We start from the raw sequence: 19,496 nt of genomic DNA on the forward strand, positions 1-19,496 counted from the left end.
TTTCTCGACTTGCCCACATAATTGCTACTTTGATAGTACTTCTGTTGTCTGTCTTATAAAATCGAAAATAAATGAAATTCACTATGACATTGCTCAAAGGTTATGGTTGTAGTTTCACTTGAAATGAGAATATCAATGTCATTACCACGCATGAGAGGGTAAAACAAATGTTCCCTGAGTGGCACCCTCCTATTGCAACATTCACAAGCAAGTATTTGCAGCTAGAAGATTAAAGCAAGAGAGTAAAAGTGAAACAACATTAAAGCAGTAACTAGACTGATTATCACTCATTGCCTGGTTATATGCTCATCAGAACAAACTTCAAAGTACCAAATATGTTGTGTCCTCACTGTGTTTGAGCATCGTTACAGGATAGATGTCCTTTACCATTAACTTCAATAAAATGAGAACAAAAATGAGAGAATGACATGTTTTCTAAAAACATTTGTCACCAAAGGCACAGGCTAGATGATGGGGGTTGGGGGGGAACATTTTGTTGAGAAATAAACACCACTGACAAAGCGAACTGCACCCTACAAAATGGCCACAAGAATATGACGGCGAAGAATTTTATACAATGGTATGACTCCAGCACATCTCGAAGTATTCATTGCTGGATGATGCGAAGTCACTTCTTCTTTTTTGCTTGCAGAGTCAAGGGAAAAGCTGCAGGCCTCTTCTTGGTAAAAGCTTTTGTTTTGCTTTCCGATTCATCTTCATCACTTTCTTCATCAACTTTCCCATCTTTGGCGGATATTATTGATGCTTCAGAGCTCTTCAATTTTCTTCTTTTCTCAGCATCCAATTTAGCACGTAGCCTTCTTTCAGCCGGGTCATTTGAGAGTACTGTTTGTGATTGACGTGGAACTGCAGCACCAATTCCAAGCCTGCAAGGACCTAAGAAATTAACCTCAGGAATTTCGTCAAAATCATAGCCATGTTGAAGAAGATTTTTACCTGGGCGGTCGACTCTCTAGAACAACCACAGTTGGTTTAGCATCATCAGAAGAGTCACCCATACTGTTAACCCATTGCTCAGCCTGCAAATGAATCAACATATTCAAACAATAATAACAGTTGATATTCACTAGTTATGCATAACAGTAACGATCAGTCAAGGTACCTATACAACTTCAAGGATGTAGCTGTAGTATTTACATAGGGATAAGAAAAGAGATCTTGGAAAAATACTGAAGTACAAGCATGCTCCCCTTCATATGGTATGTAACTCACAGGAAGAACCAATCATTAGACCTTTTAAATTTTTGAACTTCTGGACCAACCACCATTCTTTCAAAGATCTGATTTAAGAAGACTGGAATCTGAACTTTGCTGCTTCTCCTTTTCTGGAATTTCATGCTAAGATGAAGAATGTTAAGCAGACTTTGACTCTATGGAGTAAAGAAGCTTATGGAAATATTTTCCAGAAAATCTCCACTCTCGAGGACGTGATAAAAGTACAGGAGATTCAAATGGGGATAAGGCATTCAGGTCAGAACAGAGAAGAACTTCATAGAGCACAGGCAGATTTGAGAAGGTATATGAGCATGGAGGAGGACTTCTGGCGACAGAAGGCAGGAATGAATGGTTTAAGGAGGAGGAGGACTTCTGATAGAAGATATGACATGATACAGAACATTCCAACTCTGGTTACACAAGAACAAAATGTCTTTATCACAGAGCTATCAGGTATAGAGGAGGTGAAAACAGCAGTGTGAAGTCTAAATAGTAATAGTGCAAGCGGTCCAGATGGCTTTTCAGGCCGTTTTTTTCAAACTTGCTCGGACATAATAGGGGAAGATGTGGTAAAGGCTTTTTCCTGTGGACATGAGATTCCTAGATTCATCACTCACACCAACTTGGTTTCAATTCCCAAGAAGAATGAGGTGAAAACATTTGCGGACTTGAGACCTATTAGCTTGAGCACTTTTGTTAATACAATATTGTCTAAAGTATTGCATGTAAGGATCATTTCTGTACTTCCCAGTTTGATTTTTTCTCATCAAACTGGTTTTGTACTTTTGTTAAAGGGAGAAGTATTGTAGAGAATGTGTTGCTAGCACAGGAAATCATCAGAGATATCAACAAAAGGAATAAGCACCACAACATTGTAGTAAAATCAGACATGACAAAGGCCTACGATAGAGTCTCATGGATCTACCTTACTAAGGTGATGAGGCAGTTTGGTTTCTCAGAGATTATAATTGACATGGTGTGAACTGGTATTAAGTGTTGATTAATGGTCAGTCACGTGGTTTCTTTAAATCCACGAGGGGAGTGAAACAAGGAGACCCCCTATCACCCACTCTATTTATCATTGCAGCAGAGGTTTTAGCAAGAGGACTGAACAATTTATTTTATGATGGTTGATATAGAGGCTTTGGGCATCCTAAATGGACCCCCATAAACCACTTGTCATATGCTGGTGATACCATTTTTTGTTCAGCTGACTCCAGTTCTATGAAGAAAACTATTAAAGTAGTGAAGCAGTATGAAGAGTGTTCTGGACAACTGGTCAACAATTCAAAAGGTTCCTTTTATGTGTATGAGAAGATGCCTCTAAGCATTTGCAATACCATTAAAAGAAGAACAGGGATGAGAAAAGGTACTTTTCCCTTCACTTATCTTGGCTGTCCTGTGTACTATGGGAGAAAGAAGTCCATATATTTTGAGAAGCTAGTCAGAAAAATAATGAAGAGGGTCATGCAATGGCAAAACAGATTCCTATCATTTGGGGCCAGATATATTCTAGTTGCCCATGTACTGCAGTCCATTCCTGTGTACCTTCTATAAGTAATGAACACTCCAAAGGGAGTCATAAATCAAATCCATAAAAATTTTGCAACATTTTTTTGGGGAACAACTGCAGTTAACAGGAAAAGACAATGGTGGCTTGGTAAAGTATGTGTTCACCTAAAGCACAAGGTGGAATTGATTTTAGATCTTTGCATGATACATCTAAAGCCTTATTTGGAAAACTATGGTGGAATTACAGAACATCTACTTCTATGTGGAGTGCCTATATACGAAACAAATATTGCAAAAAGTTACACCCAGTAATTGCCCAATTAAAAGGGGCTTCACAAGTGTGGAAAAAGATGATGGAAATAAGAAAGACATGGAACATCTAATTTGGTGGTAAATCAAAACAGGAAACTCTAGTTTTTGGTTTGATAATTGGACCCAACAAGGGGCTCTGTACTATGTAGACAATGAACATGGACTAGAAGAAGAAATAGAAGTGAAGAAATTCATTACGGATGGAACTTGGGATATCCAGATGTTACAGGATAGAGTTTCAACAGAAATGGTCCAACATACCATTGATAATATAAGCCCAATACTAATGGAGGTGGATAATGATAAGACATGGTGGATGGGAGAAACTAGTGGGAGATTCACAGTAAAATCAACCTGGGAAATAATCAGAAAGAAGCAAGAGCAATCCAAAATATATAACTATATATGGCAGAAAGGACTTCCTGTTAAAATAAGTTTCTTCATGTGGAGAGTCTGGAAAGGTAGGATACCAACTGACAACAATCTGAAAAAGATCAACATTAATCTGGTGTCAAGGTGTTGGTGTTGTGATGATCACAAGGAGGAGAATATAAGTCACTTATTTCTAACTTCTCCATTAGCTGTGAAGCTATGGAGACAGTTTGCTTACTGTGCAGGTCTTCACATTGATGGAACGCAACTACATCAAGTCATATTACAATGGTGGATCTCTAAACAGACTTCTAAACTACAGGTGGTTTTCTGGGCAATTTCAGCAATTATTTTGTGGGAAATATGGAAAAGAAGGAATACCAGGAAGCATGGAGGAAATACAACCTACAACAAGATGGCTTACCAAGGGCAACGGAATATCAATCAGTTAATCAAAACCAATTTTCCTTGGTTAACATCAGTACCTACAGACTGGCCTTCAGTCATACAATACTTGACAGAGTACAAACCTAGATTACATCACTGTGTGGTCAAGTGAGAAAGGCCGACAAGAGGAAGAGTAAAAATCAACACAGATGGGGCAAGTCATGGCAACCCAGGAATGAGCACATGTGGTTTCTGCCTAAGGGATGGCAATGGAGATTTAATTTATGCACAAGCAGGACAGCTGGGAGAATCCACTAGCATAATGGCAGAAACTAAGGCAATACATGAAGTACTGAACTATTGTCACACGTGGATACACAAATGTGAGTCTGGAAACAGACTCTATGAATCTTAAAAACAACTTAACAAATGTGTGGAAAATTCCTTGGGAAATGACTCAACTAATTGAAAGAGCCAAGGAATGGATGCAAGCAATACAAGTTGAGATCACACATACAATTGGAGAAAGCACTATGGTGGCAGACTACATCATCAATCTAGCATATGAGCACGAAGGGACCATGCATTTCAACAATTTTCAGGAACTACCAATCAGAGGGAAACAACCTATCAATAATGATAAATCGGAAATTCCTTACATCAGAGTCAGGAACAGGAGGATTCAAAACGATAGTATCTCTGAGAATCATTGAAAAATCAAACCAAATCAACAACATTAGCGGTACAAGAACTGATCTGTTACAATACCAACACAGGGTGGAGTTTAATGGAAACAACAAAGATAAATCACAAACACAAACTTTCAAGAAAGAAGACAAAAAATAAGAAAGCTGGAAAGAACACACCAAGAAAGAAGCAGCAAGGAAGGACAAAAAACACCTGGGAAACAAATATATCAATGTCAGTAGACTGATCGGAAGTGGAAATGAAGGAAACAAAAATAGAGCTGACCTACAATCTTGGAAACAACAAATCGACACAGCGGGAGACATGGATGCTCAATCTTGAGAAATTCAATGGAAAAAAGTCGACATTCACAGACGCTCCATCAGTGGGGAAATTGAAACTTGAACAAAAGGAGGAATTGGAAGAGACAAAGTTCATCAAAGACCCTAACCATCAAAAGTTTGAAAGCCGACAACAATGCTTTTACTTTATCAGAAAGATTAGATTTTGATTTACTTTCCTTTTCTTGTTTTTGTTTTATTTTTTCTTTAGCTCTAATTTTATTTGGTCCAGATCCATTTGTGGGCTGACCAAACTTTGTTCTTGTTCATTATAGATTTGAATGAATAAAATTGGCCCACAGTGCCATATTTAATTTATAAAACGGAAAAGGGTCATATTTGCCCTTGTACTCTTAGAAAAGGGTTATATCCCTTTGTTATACTTTTTGGTTATATTTGCCCCTGCCATCCAATTTTTGGTTTATATTTACCCTTTCAGTTGTTAAGTTCCACATCACTCCCTTTTATTATCCGATGTGACTCCTACGTGGCACCTACATAGATATAATCTTCTCTAATTTTATTATTACACCTCACCCCAAAGAATTGTAAGTAACCAAGTAAAAAGAATGTTACTGTTCTTTTGCTCTAAGTCACTGTGGTGCATATGTTCCTTTTCTTACATTTAATTACCCAAACTCAAATTCCTCAATTCAAATCTATTTTTTACTCAAAATCCATTTTGAGATTCTCAATTTCAGTTCCAATGGCACCGAAAGTAGAGAGAAAAGCCAGCAGAGTAGAAGCCAACAGAGGAGGAAAAGGTTGAAAAAAACCCCAAAAGCAGGGAAGAAGTTACCAAAAGAATATGGTTTTTCCGGTGCTGATAAGAAGAAGAGATCTAACAAGAGTATTGAAACTTACAAGATCTATATCTTCAATGTTCTGAAACAAGTTCACCCAGATATTGGAATTTCAAGCAAATCTATGGGGATTATGAACAGTTTCATCAATGATATATTTGAGAAAGTTGCTCAGGAGTTTTCAAGATTGGCTAGGATCAATAAGAAGCCTACTATTACTTCAAGGGAAATTCAGACTGCTGTTAGGCTTGTTTTGCCTGTTGAGTTGGCTAAACATGTTGTTTCTGAAGGAACTAAGGTTGTTACTAAGTTTACTAGTTCTTAGATCTAATGGGTATTTGGGGTTATTGGTATTTTGGGGAATGTAAAGGTAGTTGCTTATATGTTTGGTTGAAAAATCTATGCTAGATTTGTAGCTTTTGGTGGTACTTGAATGTAACAGTAATGAATATGAATGAATGTGTTTTTCTCCAAAAAGAAGTAATTATTTTGCTGCAACATATAATTCATATTTCACATCAAGTTCTTGGGCCTTGGGGTGGTGGGTGGGTGGGTGAGGGAAGGGAATTGGCTTGTGTTTCCAATTATTTCCCAAGAATTCGGTCTTCCATCTCAAAACAACGCATTGCTCACTAGAGAACCAACTCTTGTACAAGCAGATTGGGTTTAAACACTAGGATGGCCAAATTCTTGGAAATAATTGGGAATGTGTTTTTTCACTTGATTCCTTTCAATTCTTTGGGGGTGAGGTATAATAATTAAATTAGAGAAGATTATATCCATGTAGAAGCCACGTAGGATAATAAAAAAGGGGTGATGTGGAACTTAACAGCTAAAAGGGTAAATATGAACCCAAAGTTGGATGGTAGGGGCAAATATAACCAAAAAGTATAACGAAGGTAAATATAGCCCTTTTCTAAAAGTATAAGGGCAAATATGACCCTTTTCCGTTTACAAAAAATTACAAGAATATGAATACCAGTCATACTACTACTGATTTAAAGAGGAAAAGATCTGACATAGAGGAGTACCAGGTTAGCTTGAGTGTATGAAAGTATCAATTGTCAGTAAAATAAATATGAGGGGAAAACTATGGCAAGAGCATTGGGAACTGTGTCTGGGAGTGTTTTACCAACTTAGATCACCCCCACCCGCTTTTTTTTAATAGAAATCTAAGAACATCATTACCTCATAACCTAATAGAAGTCATTGTATCTCCTGCTTTAGATCAGGTAAAATTCAGGACCTTAGGGATGCTACAGAAGTACAGAACAGAACTTACTACCTTTAGTGCCTATGCATCTTACATTTGAAAGAGTCACCCTCCAAGAAGTTAAAACCGGACATATGACCCACTCATAGCCAATTAAACACGTCTCACTTTCATCTTAGATAGTTTAAGAAAGGACTCTCACCAATTTGAATGCCTTGTTCAATACAACCAATTGAGGACGTGAAGTTTTCTTTGATGGCTCTTCCAAACTTGTCGTCATATTAAACCACCTAATCATCAAATCAATCATAACTGCACCATATTAGAACAATTACTTTAAAACAGAGTAGTTCTACCCAAACAGGAAGAGGAGAAGGAAACCATACCAGGTAAGATACAACAGAATGCCCTACGAGTTACTCTGCGATGGGTTCTAGACCACAACCAAGTGAAGATTTTCTCAGCCCTGTAAAATATGCTGACATTCTCAGTGGGATCAATAATACTCACAGCAAATTGGTTTGCCAAAACAAGTTGTGTACATCAAATGCAGAACGGCTGGCCCTTCCCTCTCCCCCCACAAAATATTCTCTTTCTTTTCTACGGTTTATAAAAGCAAAAAATAAAGGAAAAGAACTTTTCAGAGAACAATTATGTTGTAGACGAGCGGAAAAGAGCCATAAACAAGCAAGGTGATCCATTTTCCACAGCAAGTGATCAACGGGTTTATGCATATCGTTAATCATATCATATTAGTCACATAGAAACACATAGCACTCATGTACAATAAATAACTAATAAGACATTAAAATGTAGGAGAGAGTCAGCAGCAAGACATAGAACAACAAAATCCTGACTCTGCAATATCTTAATCCCATATTTTCTATTGAATCTTCAGATTATGCAAAATATCACATAATAAAAATCATTGACATAGCAAAAACGTAGCATGCACGTCTACAATAAAATTAAATAGCAGAGCAGCCAGAAGCAAACCAGGGAAGGAGGAAAGGCTAATCAAAGTATCAAACAGACAGCATAGAATTAATGAAGAAAAGAGAACCTGAAAAATAGAAGAACTGAGAACTGAAGAAGCAAGCAGTGAACAGAAGCTGAAATTTACATTCATTCTCAAAAAAAAATTTACATTCTCAAAAAAACAGAAGCTGAAATCTCATGAGTGATGCAGGTTCTCTACTTGTTCAAATTAGTCTTCAGATAGAGATTCTAGGATCTCAAGGTTTTTTCATCAGTTCTCTTTTCTTGCTTTAAGCCCCTGATTTTCTTCTAAAAACATAACTTGGCCTAATACGTGTCCAATTGTTGTCCACAGAATAGAGAAAGATAAGAACACATGTTCAGAGCGTGTCTGATGCATGAACCTTGTCCAACTACACAGCCCTAAATCTGGTGCCCATGCTTCATAGGTGTAAGCACAATGTTCCCCTCGCACACCCATTTGCCCGGGGTCTGATATTACTGGAGCTGTCATAAATAATCCAGAGTACTTGTTGGTTGGAAGCACAGTGGTTAAATGCATTTTCATAGAACTTCCACTTTGATCCTAACTATCGATGCAACTTAGTCCACCTCAGAAAGAAAACATATGACTGGATGCTAATATCCTATGCCTATTCCTACATTTGACTCTATTTTATTTTTGAAACCCAATATATGGCACAATTCTGAAGCATTCTTAATATATGGCACAATTCTGAAGCGTTCTTTCTTCATTAAGTTGAAACCTACTTTAAGCTCACAAGTAGGGTTGGGCGTTTGGTCGGTTCGGTTTTTGGTTTGGCAAAAATGTGAAACCAAACTAAATTGAAATAAATTTGGTTCGGTTTATTTCGGTTTGGTTTTCGGTTTAACCAAATTTAATTAATAGTGGCAAAAATTAAAGAAAGTTAATTTATTTATACTTATCAAGGATGGATAGTAGTCACTAATTTACTGTACGCCTCATTAGGATCAAATGCTTTGATGTCCTCTACCTACAAATGCACCGAAAAATAGCCACAAGCATGCTTACAGATGTACACTAACAGTAACTAAAACTCTAAAAGATGATAGACATTAGATACTCGTGACTCAACACTACTTCATGAATACTTATTTAACACAAATGTCAACAGAGTTGCCTATAAATAACTTAATTACAGATAGACTCAGTACATTACAGTTCACAAATCACACAAATAATCACATAGTTGCATACTTGCATTAAATGATTAAAAATACAATAGAGGACGCAATACATGTTTTTCATATTCTTGCCATGGGTTTTCATCAGATTTTGCTCTTAATGTGTATCTAACAATTTCTTTTGTTGTTTCACTTCAAGAATCTCTAACAATTTCTTTTGTTGTTTCACAAGTTTATTGGATTCCATTATTAATTTACCATCAAAATAAAGATTTCCAGATGAGAATTGGGACGCGATGAGCACTGACCTTCGAGCCGCGAGCGAGCACAGAGCAGTGGCCAATGAGAAGCGCTGCGGGTTGCGAGCACTCGGCGAGAGTCAGAGATGAGAGTTGAGAGATGAGAGATGAGAGATGAGAGTTGACTGTTGAGAGACGACGGACTGGCGGGCTGCGGCGTAAGTCGTAACTGATTATTCCAAGTCGAGTGACGACAGACGCGACACGAGACTTGAGAGATGGGAGTTGCTGTCTGAGTTAGGGATTTCAGATTATCACTTTAGGGATTTTTTATTGGAATTGGGGAAAAATTTTACCATGCATGAGGCACAAGTATGATGTGGCAGTCAAAAGTTGTATGACTCCCATTTATATTTTGCCAAGTTGATCCATTTCTCTCTCTTCCTTTTAACGTTTTCTTTTTCTCTTTCTTACTTTTTTTACTTTTTTTCCTTTCTAACAATTCTTTCAAATTTTATACTTCCACTTAAATAATTTTTTGAAAATATAATTAAAATTTATAAATTTACCAAAAAAAATTAAGGTATAAATTAGTAAAACTATAATTCTATTTATGATTTCTTAAGAAATTTGTAAAAGAAAAAGTAGATTATTACTATGAAAAATAAAGAAGGTACAAATTTAATATGTTATTTTATTTTCTCTCAACAATTTCATAATCCAAAAGCACTTCAATCCACAAATACTCTTCAATAAGTAAATATAACGGAAAGAACATCAATGATCTTGACAAACAATTGCATAAGTTTTGATACTATTGTCGTGAAATTCAAAAACGAAAAACAACCATAAACATCAACATAAATACATATTATTTCCGTCAATTTATACAATATTTTTATTCTTAAAATACAAGCTAGGTGAAATTTAATAAATATTGTTTATCTACTTTTCTTCTACGTTTCTTAAGAAATTATAAATATAAATAATAATTTTAATAATTTATTCCTTAATAGAATTTTTGCAGTTTTACAAAAATTATTTTACAATTTAAAAAAAAATAGTTGTTAGGATTAAAAAAATTACTTATATCTTGATTTTATAAACTAAAAAATAAATTTCAAACAACTATTTATTATAATAGAATAAATAACATAGAATAAACAAAATACTAAAATAATAAACTAAAAACTTATATAATGATCGTAAAATTTAAATTAAAATTCAATACGTAAAAAAAGAAAAGCATAAACTAATAAGATCATCAAATAAAGATTAAAACACAAAATATATTGAACAAGGGGCATAAAACCAAAAAAATGACAATGGGGACTTAAAGATGTCCTTTATTAGCTTGGCAAATGGGTCCATCAAACAATGCCTCATACAAGTATGACATGGCGTGCCTCAAACATAATAAAAAGTTTTGGAATTGGGGCCTAATTTGAATATGGGTTGTGGGCTATGGGTTGGCTGAGGCATGGGCTGAAGTAACTTAATTAAGGGTGTAAAGAATAGATATATATAATTTCGGTTTTTTTGGTTAACAGAATTTTTTTAGCTAAAAACCGAAAATCAAATCAAAAAACTGAAATACTGAAATTTGAAACTGAAATAACCAAAAAATTGAAACCAAAATTTTAAAAAAATCGGTTCGATTGATTTTTTTGATTTTAACCATATTATGCAATGCCCTAATTATGTTAAGAATTAAAATATATGGAATAAATGAGTTGTGAATGTAAGACTTTTAATGAAGCAAATAAAGGAGGAATAAAAAACAAATAAAGAAGAGAGGAAATAGTGCTTAATGTCTATAGTTACATGGGAACTATTTCATGAAAATGGATAACAACCTTTGTTGTTTAAATGAATATCAAGAAATAGTTTTAGATTTTCTAATAGATTATACAAATAGAAAAATTTAAGAAAAATGTCAAAAAAAAATGAATAAAAAGATTAATGGAATTGGATTTTTTTTTTTAACAATCATACTAATTTATTGTGTATAAGTTATTATATTCATTATTATATTTATTAATGAAGAATTGAGAAGTCACTCCAAATTTCAATCATGCATTCTCCTTTCTTAATTACATTCAATTATTCTACTTTAAATAAGAAAATAAAAAAAAATATCAAAAACAAAGGAGAAAAAAAGACAATAAATATGTATGGTGGCCTTAGAGATTATTATTATTATTATTATTATTATTATTATTATTTATATCAGAATAAAAAAATATATACTAACAATATTAAATTAATGTACTCAACTAAATAAGATAATAATTTTTTATAACTAATTTTTAAAATATTTACATTTAAATAATAAATATTAGCTAATTTTAGATTTTAAATTTTGTTACTTTTTATAAAATTCAAGAGTGAGGTAAATGTTTCTATTCTATTGTTAAAAATAATAATAACATGGCATGACATTTCATTAGGAGTGAGGTTTATATTTTGAGAAAAATAAGAGTAACTTGGTAATATTGTGATCCTAAAAGAAACAAAAGTGATTACAAGACAAATTTCCAAACATGGATGATTATCTAAGGAATTTGCTCCCAAATTTTTTTTACGTCGCAATTCAATACTTTCTCCATCCCATATTAGTTGTATTAGTTAGTTGCCTTTATATATATATATATATATATATATATATATATATATATAAAACTTGTTTATTCATTAAATTAAAATAAAATTAGTTAATTTTTTTCTCACTTTATCCCACAATTAATACTCTTAAGGAAATATTATTAAAAAAATAATTAATTTAATCAGAAAATAATGAATTCATTAAATGTTTTGAATTTCGTGAAAATTAGTAGTGCTATTCTCAACATGGAATATAATTATTGAAATTGTAAAATATTATTATTTTGTAGAGGTATTAGTTAATCAAAAAATTGATAAATATTACTTTAAAGAATGTTTTTAAAATTTAATGAGTGTACCTTATCCTCCCCCCCCCCCCCCCCCCCCCCCCCCNAAACAAGGGATACTAAAAAGGAAGAAGAATGTAAGAATAAATAACAATGAAAGATTAAAAAAATTGGAAGAAAGAGAGTGAATAGAGTATTGAAGTGAATATAAATAAATGCTTTTTGGGTAGTGCTTTTTATTGGGAAGGAAAAATTCTTAGGCAGTGTAATTTCTTGAAACTATCTAGTGATTTAGGATTTTTCTTTTAGCGGTTTAACTTTAGAGGGCATTTTGGGTGCAAGAAAAAATGTATTTACAGCAATACCCTTGCAAGCCTCCTTTAATTACGACCTTACCCCACAAAGGAAGGTCGTATCATTTCGTGCCAAAATAGTGTCTAGCCAAATATATTTTCCGATATCATATATCATATAGGTGCCACCACAAATCAGAACTCCCATTTAATTTATTTATTTTCAAAACTAGTCTTTCCCATTTATGAAAAATTTGTGACTTTTATGAAAAGTTGTGATTTTTTATGAAGAGTTGCGACTTTTATGAAAACTTGTGACTTTTATGAAAGGTTGTGACCTTCCGAAGGGTTGAAACTTTTCAAAAAAGTTGTGACCTTTTTAAGAAGGCACAATAAACATTTGTTCACACTACCCTTTGTTATCTATAAATAGAGGAATTTCCCGCCACTATTATTTGTAGGTTTTTTTTATATTAATTAAGCTTCTTATGAATTTCATTCCTCAAAGTTTTCTTCCTCCTATTTCACGGAGCTTGATCTTTGTTAAAAGTCATAGTGATTCATGTAACTATGACAATTTCTTTTTGCTATTTTGGTGAATTTTTTTTTAACTCTGTTAAAATTTTCAGCAAGGATGATTGAAAATTGATCTTCTCTTTTGTCCTTTTCTACAGGTTTTTTCGTATAAACAAAGAAAATTGATTTTAATTGCAATGCGACATTACTACCGTTGCACCTCTCAGTCCACAACTCATAATGCTGGTGAAATGGTTGAATTCATTACATTTGGTTCTTTAGTAAACAAAACTTTTATTTCTGTCATTATTGTTTGTAGTTTTTTTTTTTTTGCTATAGGGAGACGAATTCAAACACATTAATTAAGTTTCTTGAAGGGCCTGTTTGGAAAGTCACCCTGGTTATTTGGATTTGGTGTAATTGGGTGTAATTACACTGTTTGTCCTGTTTGGTTGGACATTTAATTACTTGATCAACATGTAGTTGGTGTAATTGGCAGGGGGTAATTATACTCTCCAATTCATAGGGAGAGGTTGTGAATTGTTGTAATTACCAGCTGGTTACTTTTTAATTTTTTCTTTTTATTTTTTATTTTTTTATTTCTATTATTTTAAGTTCTTTTTTATTATTATTTTAAAATTTTCTAAAGTTTATTTTTTATTTTATATTATTATATTTCATTTTCTTCTCATTCTCAACCTTACGTCACGTGATTCTATGCAATTTTTTAGTATTATCTATTTCTTTATGCCATACTTATTTTCTCATTAGCATAATTTTATTAGTATTCTAATTTTTAAATTAACATAGAATTTATTGTTAAGTAAGGTTATAAACTAAAAATAAAAATAAATCATATTTATACATGCTACATTGAAATTTGCGATAAAAGTATTATGTTAAATTTTTTGTTTTGAATTTATAACATATGTTATATTTTCGGTTTCGTTTGTTTTAGTAATATTTAATTCACATTGCAAGTCATTTTTTAATTAGATTATTTTTTTGTCAAATATTTTAATAATTTATGACATTTTATTTATATATTAATCTTTTTATCAAACATTCATTTCACGATTTTCGTAGAAACTTCACACTTTCAGTTTTTATGATCAATTCAATTGAAATATATTAATTTGAAAAAATATAAATCGATTGTTTTTTTCATAATATTAGTTAAGAACATATGTTTATTAATTAATATATTTTCAAAAAATAATATATATCTTAAATATTTAATTAAATATCATTTATAAAGTTTCTTATTTGTCTAGTATAAATTTTAAATAATTAATTTTTATTTTTAAAGTTTAATAAAAATTTATGATTACAATTGTGCATCCAAACAGAACATGTGTAATTACATTATGGCATCCAAACAGGACATGTGTAATTACATTGAGGCAAACAAATAGGTCAGTGTAATTACTAGACTGTGTAATTACTAGGTTGGTAATTAACCCTAGTAATTACACCAATTCCAATTACCAGGTGGATTTCCAAACAGACCCGAAGTGTGTTTCATTCATCAAAGTTCTCTTCATCTTATTTCATGAAGCTTAATCTTTTAGTGTATGTCATAGTGATTCATGTATCTATTACAATATCTTTTTGCTATTTTGGTGATTTTTTTGCACTCTGTTAAAAATTCAGTGAGGATGATTGAAAATTTATCTTTTTTTTTGTCCTTTTCTACAGGTTTCTTCATATACTTTTTGGAAAAATTGCTTGTGGATTGTGCTATATTTGATAGCACACAACAACAAATATGTGATAATTAAAACAGATTGCTCTCTTGCTTGCCACAACCAGCATATTATTTTGATTGTTTTTTCTTAGGTACAAACATTTGTATGCCATTGCACTCTTCCTAAAAGATATTAGTATAGAGAACTTCACTTCTTTTATCGCAAGTTAACTAATTTGCCATATTTCTTTGTCTCTTCTTTTTGGGCAATAATAAGAGATCAAGTTTTCTTGAAACTAACNTACCTTTAGAATAAGCAAAATAACACTCACCCTAGACCCAAGTAATAATATATATGCCATTTATTTGCGTAAAAAAATAGCAACTCAGATTTAGTCTGTAATTCTCTATATAAGTACCAATAATGTAACCTTAATTGGTTGGCAAAAGAGTGTTTTTCATAAATATTTAAACAATGTGTACCCAAAATCTTCTCGCTCTGATATCAGTTAAAATACGTTTAAATATAACAGTTAAGTATAATAGTTAAATTTTATAATAATCAGGTTGTTTGTAAAATATAATAGGCCGCGCTTGTTAAAATATGTTGTAAAATTCTACTCAGTACTCCCTCTTCCTACTCCGTTATCTTGTTTAGTAGTGATTTGTTACTAAATCTATGTAATTTCTCCCAAATTTTTTTTTTTTTTTTACTCTGTTCATCTCTTTTCCTTAACCCCTGTTTTTAGCACCTGCTTCTTTAACCATACCCTGGGATACACAGTCCTTTCGGTTCCCTAACCATGGCGGACTTTCAACTTCCCTAGGCATTTACAGGTTAATCCATTGGGGTTACTAAGAAGATAAGGAACTAACCATTTACTAAGAGTAATTTAAACATTATATTAAACTTTCATAATAATAATACAATCATAATATCTACATGATATAGGGAGAAAATTACTAAGATCTAGAAAACTAATAACTACTTACATGATAATGGTCGGAATGAGGTTTTCCTTTCGAGAGTCCCCGAGTGACCTTGTAGCTACTTGAAAATTAAACACTCACACACTTTGTACACAAACACTTACTCACTCTTTTTTTTTTTTTGAAAGGGAAGGGGAATATGTGAAAGTGAAAGGGAATATGTAAACTATAAACTCTTACAATCTTACAAACTACACTCTTTACTCAGCTCTGCTTATACTTCACTCTATTTTTCTTTTTGCGAATGGTTTTATTTATAGGGGTAAATCTGGACTTGAAGTTCGGATTTCAAATTCTGAAAAAAAAATTTTACCTGCCGGATGCTCTTTGGGCCCCATCGTCACATGGCTTTGTGAAACTTTTTCAAATTTGAATGGACCTTCTTTGTTGTCTTGTGATAGTGGAGTCAATAGTGGATATGTAGTGGAGTCTTGAATGGACCTTCTTTATCGTCTTGTGATAGTGGAGTTAGTAGTACATATGTAGTGGTGTCTCCTTTATCATAATGGCTTGTGATGTCATTGCTCACATATTTGTTTGTCTTCTTGTGTTAACATCATTGCTTATGCATTTCTCTACGTATCCAGGTTGTGTAGCGCTATGGAATCAAAACTCATTCCTGAATCATTGTCTTAATTTGGGTCGTAGTGCTGATTAAATTGGTTTATCGATAGATCATTTTCATCACTGTTACTCTTTATGTCTTAGTGGTTAGAATTTGCTGGATCTGGCTCTGGATTTTCTCGTATAATTTTTTCTTGTATTACCTCCTTAGTCTTTTCTGTGAGTAACTTGTAAGGGGAGCTTTTTATTATTTTTTCTATCTTTTTTTTTCTTTTTTGGAGAAATCCCTTTGTCTTTTTGCTTGTTTCTGCTATTGTACTAAAACTAGCTGGCAGGATTCTTACACTTTTTGGTAAAGTGTCAACCATCAACGGATTTGATGAGTCTTAACCCGCTACCATTTGAACGGGACTAGTTGTACCTCTAGCTGGTACAATAGCTCTTTCTACATTCGTTGGGGAATGTACACCCGTCTTATCCATTTTGTAATGAGATGGAGAACTCTTTAAAGGTATGGTTTGATCGGTATTCCCAAGTAAAAACCTTATCCTCTCTTGTAATGAGTGGATATGTTGTGTCATTTTTCCTTTTTCAGTCTCTAGTCTTTCGATCGTCTGATTGAGTCTTTTGAATCCTTCCGTCATTGAAGAACAGTGATCGCAGAAAATTATTCTGTTTGTGTTTTTTTGAATGTTGTATTGCAATGATGGTCTTGAAATTTATCTCAAAGCTGGGCTTATAAAATAATTAGGCCCAAGAGTTCCTCTAGCATAATCTAGTGCTTCATTCAAATCATTGAATCCTTTAAAAAGTGGAGTAGGAAAGTCTTTAATTGAATCTATTACTTCTATCCATGTCTGGAATACTCCTTGCAATTTTTCTTGGACTACTACATAAAATCTGAATTTTTTGTCTGTAAAATAATGGCTTAATGAATTTACTACAGAAATGAAATAATTGTTGTCTCGAGGAATCTTGTAGTATGCTATCCATAGGTTGTCTATTAAACATCTTTAGGGTTTATCTATCTTTGTTTCTGATTTTACCCTGAAACTTAGATTAGATGGAGGATAAAAGATTAGATTTTGTTTCCCAAAATATATTCTTTCTATGCTTGCTGTGTTTAGTCTCGTCTGTGGTTGAAATAAAGTATTTCCTAAGAGAGTCTGCAGATACAAGTCTTTGTCTTTCTGTTCACTTGAACTCGAACTGGATGCTTTGTCTTTATCTTTGCCTGTACTTATTCTGAAAACAAACAATTAGTTTTCATAAGTCTGCTTAGTTGATCTGCTAAGGAATTATCTTTTCCCTTTATATGTTTTAAAGATATATTGTATATTGACGTAGCGTCTAAAAAATTTAACCATCTTCTTTTACGGCTATTTTTTCCTTCTATTTTTTGGTGGAACTTTACAATAGTCTCGCAGTCAGTTCTTACCAAAATTTCTTGTTTATTAATAATGTATAATTTGAAACTATTTAATCCATATATAACTGCTAAAATTTCTGCATCTATGCTACTTATATTTCCTTTTTCTTTGTATTTTTCACTGTGATAAGCGCAAATTTTTTTCATCTTTTTTGTCTCCATATTTATTGTTTTTTGTTTTTAATACTGCTTCCCATCCTTCTAGACTTCCATATGTTTCCACTATTGGGTAGTCGGTTTCTAGTGGGAGGGCCAAATCTGATATGTTTTTAACCATTTGTTTGAGTTTTTGTACTAATTGTATGTCTTCTATATTAAATGTCTTTGGCCCATTAATTCCTGTTTTAGAGTATAGGGGTCCTGCGACTTTCCCTAGATCTTTGATAAAACTTCGCGCATAGTTTGATATTCCTAGAAATTTTTGTAAGTCTTTAGTGTTGTCTAATTTATCAGGCATGTCAAGGACCTTTTTTGTTATATGGGGCTGTAATTTTATTTTTTCCATTTCCAATTTCTACCCCTAAGAATTTTATAAGAGTCTTACATAATTCCATTTTTTTTTACTAATTATAATTTCATTGTCTACGAACAGTTTAAACACCGTTTGTAAATGTCTTAGATGTTCATTGGTATTGTTACTAAATACTAGGATATCGTCTACATAAACTAAAATAAACTTTTTATAGTCTCTAAATATATTATCCATCTTTCTTTGAAAGATCGGAGGGGCTTTTTCAAACCGAAGGGCATTACCAACCATTCAAAATGGCCTTCTGGGCAAGTAAAAGTTGTCCATTCTATGCTATCTTCATGCATCTTGACTTGCCAATATCCGGACTTACAGTCAAACTTACTAAAAAAATTTCTTCCTTGTATTCGATTTATTAATTCTGATTTGTCTGGCAATTTATATCCATCCATTCTAGTATTGTCATTAAGTCTTTTGTGGTTTATTACCATTCTAGTTTTTCCTCTTAGTATTTCATTATGATTTCTCACCATGAATGCGGCTGACCTATGTTTTGAAGTTGACCTCCTTATTACCCCTAAATTTAATAATTCTTTTATTTGATCTTCAAATTTTCTCAGGTCTTCATTCGTGGATTCTATTGAAGCAGTTTTAACAGTATACTCCGGGTTAATAATATCAAGCCTGCAAGTTATATGATTGGCTTCCCAGTGTTTCAGGGGTCTTTCTCCAATTATTTCCAGTTTATCTAAGATGGAAATTACTTCATCTAGGTCTTTCTAGTTTTTTATGATTCCTATATGTTGTAATCCTTTTCTGAAATTATAAAGGTCTGTATTTATCTCTATTAGATCATAACTTTTTTCTATTTGTATATCAGATAAACTTAGTTCTAATAATTCAATTTCTTTAATTTCTTCCTCTTCCTTGATAACATGTTTTTTAGTATAGTTGCATTCTTCCCCTTTATTACATTTTAGTGCATTTGTATTATCAACATTTTTAGCATACCTTGATTTTGTAGGAACTGGTTCTGTTGTTATGGAGGTTTGAGTCATATTTTTAGAAAATATTACTCCGTCTCTAGTAAGGAGACAACTTCCGTTGTTATGTAATAAGAAGTCTAAGCCGAAAACAAAGTCTATCCTAATATTTAAATCTCTAACCCATCTTTTTTCTAATTTATAGGTGGGTTTATAGAAGTCTACACATGTATTTAAAAAACTTATTTGAGCATTACTAACACAATGTTTATATATATTTGAAGATCCATCCATTTGCATGGCGCTTTGTGGCTCAGGAAATTCCTTTATTATTTCTGAAGGCATGATATTTCTATTTATTATACTTTTTGTATATCCTGAGTCTACTAGAGCTAAAGTTTCTATTTCATAGTTTTGAATTCTTATT

General features: G+C 32.7%; 2 protein-coding genes and 1 pseudogene across 2 annotated transcripts in view; 2 read left to right on the top strand and 1 right to left on the bottom strand.

Annotated features, from left to right (window-relative positions):
- Positions 1 to 272: 272 nt before the first annotated feature.
- Positions 273 to 19,144, bottom strand: LOC125858484 (uncharacterized). The gene is made up of 6 exons (XM_049538309.1): positions 19,098 to 19,144; positions 9,317 to 9,376; positions 7,250 to 7,329; positions 7,066 to 7,175; positions 958 to 1,040; positions 273 to 887 (listed from the first exon to the last, which is right to left on the bottom strand). Exons 1-6 carry the CDS (start codon positions 19,142 to 19,144, stop codon positions 629 to 631), a joined length of 639 nt encoding a protein of 212 aa, XP_049394266.1. The 3' UTR covers positions 273 to 628.
- On the top strand, positions 4,272 to 6,141 carry LOC125841868 (histone H2B.2-like; annotated as a pseudogene).
- Positions 10,120 to 19,496, top strand: part of LOC125845665 (60S ribosomal protein L36-2-like) — a 102,050-nt gene continuing 92,673 nt past the window's right edge. Inside the window, exon 1 of the mRNA XM_049525218.1 lies at positions 10,120 to 10,131. The gene's annotated coding sequence lies outside the window, so the exon portion shown is untranslated. The remainder of the gene's footprint in view (positions 10,132 to 19,496) is intronic.

This window comes from Solanum stenotomum, chromosome 1, assembly GCF_019186545.1.
Source record: "Solanum stenotomum isolate F172 chromosome 1, ASM1918654v1, whole genome shotgun sequence".
Taxonomy (NCBI): Eukaryota; Viridiplantae; Streptophyta; class Magnoliopsida; order Solanales; family Solanaceae; genus Solanum; species Solanum stenotomum.

Excerpts from the sequence above, each read along its gene's own strand:
- LOC125858484 (XM_049538309.1), bottom strand. The coding sequence starts at position 19,144 with ATGACTCAAACCTCCATAACAACAGAACCAGTTCCTACAAAATCAAG. Across the intron at positions 9,377-19,097 it reads CCAGTTCCTACAAAATCAAG|TGCTCGCAACCCGCAGCGCT; the intron begins GTATGCTAAAAA and ends ACTCTCGCCGAG. Across the intron at positions 888-957 it reads CTAGAGAGTCGACCGCCCAG|GCTTGGAATTGGTGCTGCAG; the intron begins GTAAAAATCTTC and ends AGGTCCTTGCAG.